General features: G+C 45.7%; 3 protein-coding genes across 5 annotated transcripts in view; 1 reads left to right on the top strand and 2 right to left on the bottom strand.

The window, feature by feature from the left end:
- Nucleotides 1-2,415, bottom strand: part of LOC121955303 (palmitoyltransferase ZDHHC14-like) — a 19,583-nt gene extending 17,168 nt beyond the window's left edge. The window contains exon 1 of the mRNA XM_088089826.1: nucleotides 2,285-2,415. The gene's annotated coding sequence lies outside the window, so the exon portion shown is untranslated. The remainder of the gene's footprint in view (nucleotides 1-2,284) is intronic.
- The window catches only part of tmem242 (transmembrane protein 242), a 4,886-nt gene extending 1,190 nt beyond the window's left edge, over nucleotides 1-3,696 (top strand). For all 3 annotated transcript variants that reach the window (XM_088089849.1, XM_088089850.1, XM_042503190.2), the window contains 3 exons: nucleotides 199-299; nucleotides 2,316-2,453; nucleotides 2,973-3,696. In XM_088089849.1, the coding sequence (XP_087945975.1) occupies nucleotides 199-299; nucleotides 2,316-2,453; nucleotides 2,973-3,086 (353 nt within the window). In that variant the 3' untranslated portion in view covers nucleotides 3,087-3,696. The remainder of the gene's footprint in view (nucleotides 1-198; nucleotides 300-2,315; nucleotides 2,454-2,972) is intronic.
- Nucleotides 3,697-6,771: 3,075 nt separating this feature from the next.
- Nucleotides 6,772-10,000, bottom strand: part of LOC121955328 (AT-rich interaction domain 1B) — a 38,222-nt gene continuing 34,993 nt past the window's right edge. The window contains 1 exon segment of the mRNA XM_088089786.1: nucleotides 6,772-8,783. Coding sequence (XP_087945912.1) covers nucleotides 7,738-8,783 — 1,046 coding nt within the window. The 3' untranslated portion in view covers nucleotides 6,772-7,737.

Raw genomic sequence — 10,000 nt, 5'->3', positions numbered from 1 at the left:
AAGAATGAGGCGTCTTTAAATTGCTAAAAATATAAATGGAGTTTGGTGCTGAGAGGTTCAGACTGAAGCAGAAGGGTACACGTGGGTTTACGGTTGCTCTACTTAATCAGTTATTTTCTTATATTTCTTTGCATTTGACAGTAAAAGTACTTCCTCCCTGACGTATGACTGACGTGAAGAGTGACTTCCTGTGTGCAGGTGCAGCGTTTCTGACCACGGTGGCGTCCGCCGGGATGATCGCAGGATTTGGCTCCACGTTGGCGCTGGCCAAGAAGAAAAGCCCAAACTGGTTCAGTAAGGTGAGCTGATGCCACCTGTGTGCTCCAGAATATTACTGTTACTTTAACTGTTTGTGTGCAGGAACTATTTTCTCTTCCTTCATCAAATCAGCAGACGGCTGGTTTCGTTTTTAGATTTTGGACTGCAGCCTCGGATATTTGGCATCAGCTTTCACAGCTGCCAGTTTAAGACCTCTCTTTCTCGAGATATCGTGTCCACGAGAATGAGATGAATCAAGGTCACGGTGACCTTGAACAACGGCCTTGTAATCTAATCAGTTCATTGTTGAGTCCAAGTGGACATTTGTGCCAAATTTGAGGGAAGTCGCTCAAAGTGTTAAGATATTTCTTTCGGAGACGGAGATGGACGAATGAAAATCCTGAAGACGCGACGCCTCAGGTGCTCCGACAGTCAGACTTTACAAACGTCTCCGACAAAATGTTCCACATATTTCTGCTGGCAGTCATGACACGAGGAGGAAGAAAGAGCGGGTTGTTTCCACGACAGAGAGTGTTTTGACACGGCAGCGTCCTGATTTAGTTTTCCTCTCATTTCTAACGTGATTAGTCTCCCGTGGCGTCATCAGGATGAAAACTCTCCGCCCGACTGAACGAGACGAACCAAAAACATGATGTCTGCTTTCCCCCCGCAGACGTCACGGAAGCGTCTGCACGCGTTCCTCCGAAGGTCGACTCGAAAACTTTCCATGAAATCTCCGGATTTCACAACGACGCCTTTAACCTGCTCCTGTTAACTGGAACCGCGAGCTGATTGGCCGCTCGCAGGATGTGATTAGACGTGACGCACAGAGATAAAGTTAGCCGGACCGACAATCGGCCGCTTGTTCCCGCAGTTTATTTCTGTCACAGACTCGTCTTTGTCGTCGAAGCTTCAAGAGAAATTTTAGAAAATGTGAAATCAGATGAAACTTGGAGCGACTCGTGGTGGCGAGGAGATATTTCAGGTCAGACTGCTGCTTTAACCCCTTAGTGACTGTTTGTTATTAACCCTTTAGAGACCGTTTGTCTCATTTTAGTCTCTTTTCTTCTTCCTGTTGTGATAACTGTGTGTGTGTTGATGCATGTGTCCTAAATGTAGTCCAGATTGTGTATCTGAGTGTAATCAGTGAATTTGCAGCTCAGCTCCTACAATAAGTCTAAAATACACTGTGGAAACTAAATAGTTACATTCAGACTGTTCAGGTCCAAAAATGCTCCATTGAAACCCATTCAAACTGACATTTTTGATCCCACAGCCATCAGAGCAGAAAAACAGGACTTGTATTATTTCTGGGTGTCATTCTGGGCTTTTGACTCTGAATTTGTCATTTTGACTATTTTCCACCTGATGAGGTCATTTTGACCATATTTGGCATATGGAGGAAATACATGCTATTTCCACTAGGTGACCTGTCACAGTCAATGTAGCTGCTGATCACTGACATATCCCAGACTGTCAGCAGCTACACTCACACACTGACATATCCCAGACTGTCAGCAGCTACACTCACACACTGACATATCCCAGACTGTCAGCAGCTACACTCACACACTGACATATCCCAGACTGTCAGCAGCTACACTCACACACTGACATATCCCAGACTGTCAGCAGCTACACTCACACACTGACATATCCCAGACTGTCAGCAGCTACACTCACACACTGACATATCCCAGACTGTCAGCAGCTACACTCACACACTGAGCACGGAGGAGACTGACAAATATATATATATATATAATCTAATAACATAGTGGCATCATGACAGAAATCTGGCATTTAAAGGGTTAATATTCTGAAAATGAATTTAAATTAAATGATTTGATATTTATGATTAGGACTGATGTTGGTAAAAATTAAACTCAAAGAAAGCAGAAAATCATATTAATGTATAATATTTTGTGTGCAGAGCGATACGAGTGTGTGTGATATTAAAGTGGGCCCTAAAGGGTTAATTCACAGTTTGAGCAGTAAACGTTTGTATAATTTCTGTATTTCTGACTCTGGCCTCTGATGCTGTGGTTCCTCCTCAGGGGGTCGTGGCGACCGCGGCGGCCCCTGAGAGCGGGGCCTCTCTGGCCCTCAGAGCTCTGGGGTGGGGCTCTCTGTACGCCTGGTGCGGCGTCGGTCTGCTCAGCGTCACCGTGTGGAAAGTCCTCGGCGTTCACAGCGTACGAACCTGCAGTCACACATCATATAACAGCACGTCACTCTACACATGAACACAACGGTTTCATCAATTACTGCAGAGCGTTTTAAATTATATTTATTCATTAACATTTATTCAACTTTTCAACATTGTTTGAACTGAAGCTGTATGACAGAGTGTCGGTTACTGATGGTAGATATTATGAGAATTAAGGGTTAATATTTTAAGGTGATTGTGAAATTTAACAATTATTGGCAAATAAAGTTTAAGTATTTGGAGTTTTAGATTTCATTCCTGAAAAATGCCCTTAAAACTTTGTGAATGTTGTGAAAGTTGAAATCATTCAAGAAAAAATGAAAATATTTCAAGGAAAATTTGTAAGTTCAAAAATATTGTCAGAAGATGAACCTCCTTTAATCTTTTAAGGGGAGAATTTATTCATTTGGCCAGTTGAGGATAAAAGTGACTAAAACAAGTTTGCTGATTATTTCGTCATGAAAACTATCAAAACGTTTGTCTTTCTCTGACCTTCCTCCTGAAGTTATCCGAGTTCAGACAGAAGATGCAGTCCTTCTTCCCGTCCATCCCAAAGACCGCCGAGTCTGCAGCCGGACCTGAACCTGTGGACTGGGACTCGCTCTTCAAGTCAAAGTGACCTCCTGCAGCCGGACCTGAACCTGTGGACCGGGACTCGCTCTTCAAGTCAAAGTGACCTCCTGCAGCCGGACCTGAACCTGTGGACCGGGACTCGCTCTTCAAGTCCATGATGTGCAACTAGAGGACGAATCAAGCGAGTGACATTAATGTGAAAGCAGCAGAACATTTAAAAACGCTGAATTCTCTGTTGGGATGAAGAACAGCTGATGAGCTGAGACGCTGAACATACTCGCCTCAAAAGTCAAACTATGGAGGCAGATTTCATAATTTAATAATTTAATATCTGACTGAAGAGAGGACGTCCTGCTGAGTCTCTCGGTCTGTGGAGTTAAAATAAAATGCAGAAACTCAGCCATTCAGTTGTCCTGTTACATTTTACAATCCTTATTTAGATCGTCATCACTGACAAGAGTTATTCTAAAATACGTTACAATGTAACTGTCGAAAAACTGTTAGCATGGTAACGTTAGCCGTGCTTTCACAGCTAACATGCTAATGGTTGCTAAGCGCCCTTAGCCTGAAAAACTATGGGGCAGGCCGAGGGTCATAATTATAGAATGTGTGTGCGTTAATCGTGCGTCAAAATAAACAAGTGGCATTAAAATGAATATGCATTAACGTGTTATTAACGCATAAACCTTTGAAGAAATCAAGCCAATTTGTTTCAACCTTAAACTGGTACTCTTACTTCTAGCTTTCAGTTTGGGGAAGCTCACCATGTTTTTGGGCCAGCTCCTCTGCAGTCTCTTTGAGTTTTCTCGAGAGCTCGTCATTGTCTCTGCTGAGATCCAGGAATTCGGGGTTCAGTTGGTGGATCTGCTTCTCCAACTGGTTCACATTATCCATGTTCTGGATCTGCTGCGTTTCCCAGCTTTGTGTTTTCTCTGCAAGAGTCCGTCTGAATGTCTTGTCCGGTTTCTTCTCCTTGTCCTCCATCGCTCTCTTTTTTGCCTCATTATCAGCCATTATCAGGTTTTTCTTGAAATTCTCCTCCAGAGCAGTATTTTTAGCCTGCCAGGCATCTTCGCTCTGTAGGAGAGCAGCATCTTTGCTGATCAGCTCCTTTGTGGTCTCTTGTGAGTTTGTCAGAGTACCTTCTTTTCCTGTCTGAGAGTCAGGTTTTCGGTGTCTCTCTGGTGGATAAGTTTCTCCATCTGAGTCACCTTCTTCCTGTATTCGACCCGCAGGTTCTCGACTTCCACCTGGCTGACCTGGCTGCTTTGGTGTGAAAGTCTTGCTTTCGCTGCCTCTTGCTTGCTGAGACAGTAAGACAGTTGTCCTGAGCCGGGAAATTTCTGACTCAATCCTGGTGATGATCTGGGTATTAAAGTTAAAACTGTTAAAGTGTGGACAGATGAAGCCACCGCAGCTCTACAGGACTGTTTTGAGTGCACAGATTTGCAAATGTTCAAAGATACTGCTGCTGATAACAAGATCGATCTTGAAGAAAATGCATCTTCTGTGACATCATACATCAGCAAATGTGCTGATGACGTGGTGATCACAAAGACGGCGAGATCATTCCCCAACCAGAAACCTGGATGAATGTGGAGGTGAAAGGCTCTTCTCAGGGCTAAAAAAGCTGCCTTTCAGTCAGGGAACAAAGAGGCATACATCACCGCCAGAGCCTGACTGAGAGCTGGCATCAAGGAGGTTTAGAGGAGACACCAGCAGAGACTGGAGAGAGACTTCAACAGCAACAGCATATGTGAGGCCACGCTGCCGGACAAGCTCAACACATTTTACGCTCGCTTTGACCTCCTCAATAAAGACTGTGAAGTCTACTCCGCCTCCAGAAGACTGGCCACTCTCAGTGACCACAGCACATGTGAGGAAACTCCTGCTGAGAGTGAATATAAACAAGTCTGCCGGCCCAGATAACGTTCCTGGATGTGTACTAAAAACTTGTACTTACAGCTTGTTAATGTTGTATCTGACATTTTTAACATGTCACTCTCACAAGAGACTGTCCCCTCCTGCCTCAAGACAACCCTCGTTGTCCCTGTACCTAAAAAGTCTGCTGTGTCTAGCCTTAATGACTACCGCCCTGTGGCTCATACCCCATCCTGATGAAGTGCTTTGACAGACTGGTTCTCCAGCACATCAAAGACAATCCCTGCCAGTGACAGTAAATCTACCTTGTATATAACTCAATGTAAACTGAGTCCAGAAATCTCTGGATGGCAGCAGATCATGACTGTTTAATATCTGATCATGCTCACATATTAAACTTTTCTTGTATATGTATAATTTATATTTCATATTTTTTTCTAGACTGTTTGAGTTGACACCGTGTAATTTTATTTTATTTTATGTTACTATTTTTTTTATTATCTAACATTTAAATATTTTTATATTCATCATTATTTTTTTACTATTGTATTGTACTTTCACTGCTTATACTATACCTCAGCTGCTGTAACATTGTGAACTTCCCCTCAGTGGGACTAATAAAGGGTGTCTTACCTTTTCAGACACAAATTAACACAGAAACGTTCATCGGGTTGTTCTCTCTTACAGTATATGACTGAAGCGAGTTGGAGGAAGTGTTTTTGACTGAGGGCCGGTTGTTTGGGAGGAGTGGTTTGACTCAAATCTCTGATATAAAGTGGCAGACCCAGGACTTTACCCAGCAGTGACTGTAGTGCACGCAGGTGAAGCCAGCTGTCGGGGGGCGCTTTTTACATCTAAGCTCAAGACCTATAAAATATCTACAAGTGTCATCAAAACGGCATTCTGGGAAATGTTGTGAATTGCAATTTGTTAAAAGTAGAGGAGGCAGGTCTGTTTACCAGGAGGTGTGAGGACGATCGAGGCGGACGATGAAACTGGAGATCTGTGGAGACAAACAGGAGCTGAAGGACAGAAAATAAAACTTCACGTTAATGCAGACTGCAGACTTTTGTTTCTGGATCATCAGGGTTCCCACGTATATTCATGGACAAAATTTCAAAACTTTTCCATGACTTTTCAAGGACCCGTGATAGTTTAGTTTGTGTCCCACTTGCCCAACAAGTTTTTAAAGGTATCAGAATCAAACTATTCAAACATAATTTCAGCTAACGGGCGACGTGGAGAGAGATCAAGGGCAGTGAGAGAAACGAGAAACATACGTGACTAAACAAACACATCGACGCATCAGAGCCGCGTCACGTCAGCAGCTGCAGGAAATAACATTTACTGGAATGTGACATGAAGTGGAACGTTATCCACGGAAAACTGCTGTAACAGCTGCAGTACACACAACGACATTTTCAAAGATTTTCAACCCTCTGAAACCTGGATCAGGAGTCCTTGTGCTGCGTTCAGGCGCCTTTCACATCACTGAACAAACTGGTTTGATCCCTTTTGAAAACATGGGAAACTTAAAATACCGCCACGCAGTTGTACGCCTGCTCACCAGCCAGCCAAGCTTCTCTGGCAGTCTCCATCCATGTCTGTCAAAACATGCACGCTTCACACACAGAAGATCTCTACAATCAGCACAGTGCACAGTGGTTCCTGAGGATTATGGCCAAAATCATCTTTTATGAGGCCTGGCAAATGTGATTGTGAAATTCCATGACTCTTCCAGGTTTTCCATGACTGTGGGAATCCTGGATTAATGAGCTAAACATGTTAAATAAATGAATGAACAAATATAAGTCGGTCCAGACCTGCTCACAGAGGGAGCCGGAGCTGCGTTCAGTGCTCAGCAGAGTTCATGTACGTTTATTCTGGTTGTGGAACATAAAGATCTGAAGAAACAGCGTCTGTCAAATCAAACAGGAGACGAGCTGCATGAAGAGACCTGTTCTTTTTTTATCTCTTTACATTTGTTATAACGGTTTCTGTGTCAGTGAGCGACATGATGAGTCCAGTCCCGCCCGGCCCTCCGCCTCCTGTACACGCAGTCTGTCAAACCAAACGCACCCTCCCCGATCAGACCCCCCGCCCCCCCACACGTCCTGAACTGGGAGTTTTTCCTTAAATACAGAGAGAAGTCTTCACCTGCTGGAGGAGAGAGAAACTAAACGTTCAGGTGGTTTTAAATGATGACGCTCGAATGTACATCGTCTATTTACAGGAGGATGATGGGAGTTCTGACTGACGGTAAAAGTTCTTCGAAAACAGAAAGTGGCGTCTGATACTGCTGTCGGCAAAATACTGATGGTCAAACTGCAGATGGTCAAAGAATTCACATTTAAAGTAAGAAACGCCCAAAACAAACCTATTGCACCAAAACAAAGTACGTGACTGAACATCAGCGTTTCCTGTCGAACCACATGAGCAGAGACACGCTTATCTACAACATGTCAAACAACACGTGTCCCCGCTTAAATTAACCTGACCCCGCCCCCAACAGCTAACTAATCCCGCCCCCGGGAACAGAAACAAACGTCCACAAAGAGCGGCAGCGCCCCGTCACACTTTGGTTAAAACAAAACAACAAACTGACAAAAGAATAAAAAATTAAAAATACAAGTATTAAATATTTTTGTATTAAAATTACTTAAAAATCCCAAATAAACATTTTGCAGATGGAGCCGCGGAGCCGTATAGATTCTATATATATTCATTTGTACGTAAAAACATTTGTTTGTTCTTTAAATAAAAATATAACAGGAGCCGCTCCGTCACACTGAGCGCGCTCCATGGCGGTGATCGTGTCACGAGCGGCCGATCTTAAACAGTACTTCACACATGATGGCCGCCACCGAGGAGTCGAGGGCGGCCGAAAGCGAGATGTCCAGCAGCCGGCTCTCGTACAGAACAAACTCCGTCCGGTTCTCTTCCACCCTCGCCATGGCCAGCAGCGCTTTGGCGGCGCGGCACATCATGTTGACACTGGGCGGCTCGGGCGGCGCGGCGGCGTGCAGCACACCGTGAGAGCTTTGCTGGTACTGAGCCACCGCCACACTGTCCTCCAGGAAGCCGATCAGAGTTCCCACACTGCCCTTCTGCAGGGCAATGGAGCGCGCTGCCGTTGGGTCGCCCTGCGCCAGGTGGGACAGCACCGCCACCGCCATCTCCCGGCACACCTGGCTCTTCCTCTCGCCCACCAGGCGCATCAGCGTGGCGTAGAGCTTCTGCTGGCGGCTGAAGGGCGGCGTGGCGAGCAGCAGGTCCACGTTGCAGTCCTGGATGCTCAGCTTGCACAGACACTCCAGCACCAGTCTCTGCGGCGTGAGCGAGGACGTGCCGCCTGCCGAGCAGAACGGGTCCTGCGCCTCGGCGGACGGGCACACCATCCAGTGCAGCAGCCCGTCCAGGACGGGCAGGCAGATGCTCTCGGGGTACTGCGACAGGTCCAGCTGGCCCGCCATGTTGGCCAGCGTCACCAGCGTGTTCTCCCTGAGCGCCGCGAGGCAGTCCCACCACCACTCGTCCCGGCTGCACGCCAGCCCCCGCTCCTCCTCCCGCTGGTAGCTGGGTGCCGTCCGTTTCCTGCGCGGGTGATGGTGGTGCAGCAGCACCAGCCGGCCCAGGATCAGCACCAGGCCCGGGTGCCGCGACATCTCGCCGTCGTTGCCGGGGACGAAGGAGAGGCCGCGCACGATGTTGGAGATGCAGACGCAGCGTTTAGCCAGAGCGTCCTGCCAGGACTCGGCGGTGGACAGCGGCGCCTCGTCCCAGCAGCGAGGCTCGTCCTCCAGCTGGCTGAGGGGACTCTGAGCCGCCGGCGACCTCCGACCTCTGACCTCCGACAGGAAGCCTGGAGAGGAGACACACAGATACGACCTCAGACGGACTGCGAGGACGAGTCTGAACACACCTGCTACTGAAGCAGAAGATCTGAACCTGAAAGAAGATCAAACACCAGAACTACAACAAACACACGGCGTCTCCTCAAAACGACAGTCAGGCTCCAAGACCGAGCTGCAGCAAACCTGCAGCGTCGCTCAGAGCCAACAGGACGCACGAAGGACGTCATCAACTGTCTCTGTTAACTCCTTCTGCTTCAGACTGTGGGCCGGCGCAGGAAAATGTCAAATGACGCGTTGAACGCCTCATTTGACGCTAATAAATGATCGATGGTGTGCCGCCTGACTCCGCCTCTGAAGAACATTAAAATGTATTTCAGCACAAAGTGGCGCCGATGCTTCAGTGAAGAGCTGACAGGAAAAGACGTTTAGCGAACGAGCAGGTTAATAACGACGATCAGTTTTATCACCGCGTTATTTCAGCTGCTCATTCTGCAGCTCCGACGCTGGTATTTAAGTCCGACTGTGATGAAGGAGACTTTATATAGACTTTAGTTTTTGGACAAATCAAAGTCAAATGTTTTTTACTGATTGAATAATATCTGTGATAAATATTAACAGACGGATGTAGCAGCTGTAATATAACAGCAGAGTAAAAACAGACTTCAGCCAATCAGAACTAAGCGTTTAAACGTAAGAAGTGGTGACGCTCCGATCTGATCTGAAGGAATTACGTCACATTTAATGTGAATTAACATCCTGATTAAAAATATATAATGAGCTGAACAACTCGGCAGAGACTCGGCAGAGACTCGGCAGAGCTCACCGAAACACGGATCTGGCTTTGTAGTAAATCCTCCTGATCAAAGCAGAGATAGTCGTGGCGTTCGAGGCTTCAGCCTCAAAATTTCATAAACAGCCTCAGGTCTAAATCAAAACATAAAAAAATCGCTAAGAAACTGAAATCTAAAAAAAAAAAATCACCAACATTTTTTAAAGAAAAAACAGAAATCACCCCAAAAGAACTGCTGAAACATTTTAGAGGAAAAAAAGTCACAGAAATCTGTAACATTTTAGAAGAAAAGACAAACGTAAAAATAATTTTTTTTGGAACGCACCAAACAAAATCAAATCATCACGATCAAAGAAAAAAAAATCACAACGTTTTTCAAAGAAAACACAAAATCGCCAAAAAAGTTAAAAGAAAAAATATTGCCGATATTTTTCT

Source organism: Plectropomus leopardus, chromosome 16 (assembly GCF_026936395.1).
Source record: "Plectropomus leopardus strain MGB_pleo_1.0 chromosome 16, ASM2693639v1, whole genome shotgun sequence".
NCBI lineage: Eukaryota > Metazoa > Chordata > Actinopteri > Perciformes > Serranidae > Plectropomus > Plectropomus leopardus.
This window is presented reverse-complemented; position numbering and strand designations above follow the sequence as displayed.